The sequence below is a fragment of the Rhinopithecus bieti genome, unplaced genomic scaffold (assembly GCF_001698545.2).
Source record: "Rhinopithecus bieti isolate Rb0 unplaced genomic scaffold, ASM169854v2 scaffold_28547, whole genome shotgun sequence".
Classification (NCBI taxonomy): Eukaryota; Metazoa; Chordata; class Mammalia; order Primates; family Cercopithecidae; genus Rhinopithecus; species Rhinopithecus bieti.
The window spans coordinates 1,805,623-1,808,151 of record NW_016813480.1 but is presented as its reverse complement, the minus strand read 5'-3'; the positions used below and the strand labels follow the sequence as shown (position 1 = coordinate 1,808,151).

Genomic DNA, 2,529 nt, shown 5'->3' with positions numbered 1-2,529 from the left:
GCCGCGCGCCAATGCCGGCATGGCCTCCGGAGCCCGGGGTCCCCAGGCCGCGCCGGCCCAGCCCTGCGATGCCGCCTGGAGCGGCGCGCCCCGCGCTGCAGGTGGCTCTCTTAAGGATGCGCGTCACCGACCGCAAATTCCCTCGGACTGGTGCAAAGTGGAAGGGGGGGAGGAACCCTCTCCCCAGAGGCAGGGGCCGAGGCGGGAGCGGAGAGGTTGGGCCGAGCCGAGCAGCCGGTGCCTGGCGCAGCGCTGCAGCCGAGCCCACGTGCCCGCCGCGGTCCGCAGCCTGCGCTTGGCGGCCCCCGGGGCTCCCCGACTGCGGCGGGGAAGATTGGGCGCGGTCCCGCCGGAGAAGTTACATGGGCTCCGCGGCTCTGCCTCCTTGCTGCCCCTGTGAGTCCCCGAACTCTGTCGTTTGGATCCGGGGTGTGGGGACTGCAGAGAGCCACAAACCACCCTCCTAGCGCTCTGGGATCTTTGAGGCCCCGAGAAGGGCGCTGAATCCGCGCGGCACGCTGGCGACTCCGGCCAGCGCACAGGCGAGCATGGGGTCTCATTCCATTCCCCGTGGATCTTAATTGTGGACTGATTTCCTTTGTCTCTCCCTCCATCTCCTAGGATGCCCAGGACCCAGTCAGCGGCGGGATCAAGAAAAACAGGCAGGGTTTCAATGTCAACCAAGGCATAGGGAGGTTAACAAACAGCCCTCAAAACAAAACACAGAAAATACATCCCAGAGGATGTTGCGAATCATCCGCTCAATAGTTCTTGTTCTTCGTCGCATAATTTTTCGAGTTGAAAATTCTTATTATTTTCCTGCAATAAGTTGAAGATTGGAAAGCTCTGGATGCCAATTCTGGTTCTTCCCTTACTTAACTGGCTGTTTGACCTCCACAAACCTCTGTTTACTCATCGTAAAGGAAAGGGGTAGACCAAATGGTTTATAATGCCTCTCCCAATTCTAGGAATTCCATGCTCTTAATTATTTTAATCATTTTCCAATAAAGCATGAAAATTGTTTATTCTTGGCCATACAGTTCTTTTCCTTAGATGTTGTTTACAGTACAATAATTCTTTCCCCTAGGACATGGCAGAAACTTTAGAAGTGCCTACTGTGGTGCAGCCACTATAGGAAACACTATAGCGGTTTCTCGAAAAATTTTTAAAAATATGGTCCAGCAATTCCATTTCTGGTCATGTAGCCAAAAGAATTGAAAGCAGGGTTTTGAAGAGATGTCTGTACACCTATGTTCAAAGCAGCATTATTCACAGTAGCCAAAAGGTAGAAGCAACCCACGTCCACAACAGAAGAATGATAAACAAAAATGCAGTATATACATACGACTATTTTCCAGCTTTAAAGAGGAGAGAAATTCTGATACGTGCTAAAATATGGATGAATCTTGACGACATTATGCTAAGTGAAATAAGCTAGTCCCGAAACATACAATGCTGTATCCCATTACGAATTCATAAAGACAGAAAGTAGGATGGTGGTTACCATGGGCTGGGGGCAGGGGGAAATGGGGGGCCAGTGTTTATTGGATAAAGAGTTTCAGTTTTGCAAGATGAACAGAGTTCTAGAGACTGGTTGCTCAACAATGTGAATGTACTTAATGCTACTAAACTGTACACTTAAAAATGGCTAAGGCCTGGTGTGTTGACTCATGCCTGTAATCCTAGCACTTTGGGAGGCCAAAGCGGGCAGATCACCTGAGGTCGGCAGTTCAAGACCAGCCTAGCCAACATGGTGAAACCCCATCTCTACAAAAACACAACAATTAGCCAGGCGTAGTGGTGCATGCCTGTAATCCCAGCTACCTGGGAGGTTGAGGCAGGAGGATCTCTGGAACCCGGGAGGCAGAGGCTGTAGTGAGCTGAGATTGCACCACTGCACTCCAGCCTGGGTGACAGAGTCAGACTCTGTCTCAAAAAAAAAAAAAGAGGTTAAGATGGTAAATTTTACGTATGTGTATTTTACCTCAATTTTAAATTTTTAAAGTTTTTGTGTAGCTGCTGAGGGATTAAAATTTTTTTTAAAGAGTATTGTGTCTACCTTAGGTCAGAAACAGAAATGAAGGAAGAAGGCCTGAAATAAGTGAAACATGAGGAGATAAGGCAATGAAACGGGCTGGTTATGGGGAGAAAAGTGAGCTTCCAATGGCCAAGACCTAACACACTACCTTTTATTTAAAGCTTGATTGCTGTCTTAAAGGAAACTGTCTGGGCGCTATGGCTCACGCCTGTAATCCAGCACTTTGGGAGGCCAAAGCAGGTGGATCATTTGAGGTCAGGAGTTGGAGACCAGCCTGGCCAACATGGTGAAACCCCGTCTCTACCAAAAATAAGAAAAGTAGCTCAGTGTGATGGCACGCGCCTATAGTCCCAGCTACCCGGGAGGCTGAGGCAGGGAAATTGCTTGAACCCAGGAAGCAGATGTTGCAGTGAACTGAGATCATGCCACCGCACTCCAGCCTGGGCAACAGAGCAAGACTTGGTCTTAAAAATAAAATAAAATAAACGAAA

The 2,529-nt window shown here is 49.2% G+C and overlaps 1 protein-coding gene across 1 annotated transcript in view; it reads right to left on the bottom strand.

The window, feature by feature from the left end:
• Positions 1 to 90, bottom strand: part of FLT3 (fms related receptor tyrosine kinase 3) — a 110,581-nt gene extending 110,491 nt beyond the window's left edge. Inside the window, exon 1 of the mRNA XM_017848523.1 lies at positions 21 to 90. Coding sequence (XP_017704012.1) covers position 21 — 1 coding nt within the window. The 5' untranslated portion in view covers positions 22 to 90. The remainder of the gene's footprint in view (positions 1 to 20) is intronic.
• Between the last annotated feature and the right edge of the window lie 2,439 nt (positions 91 to 2,529).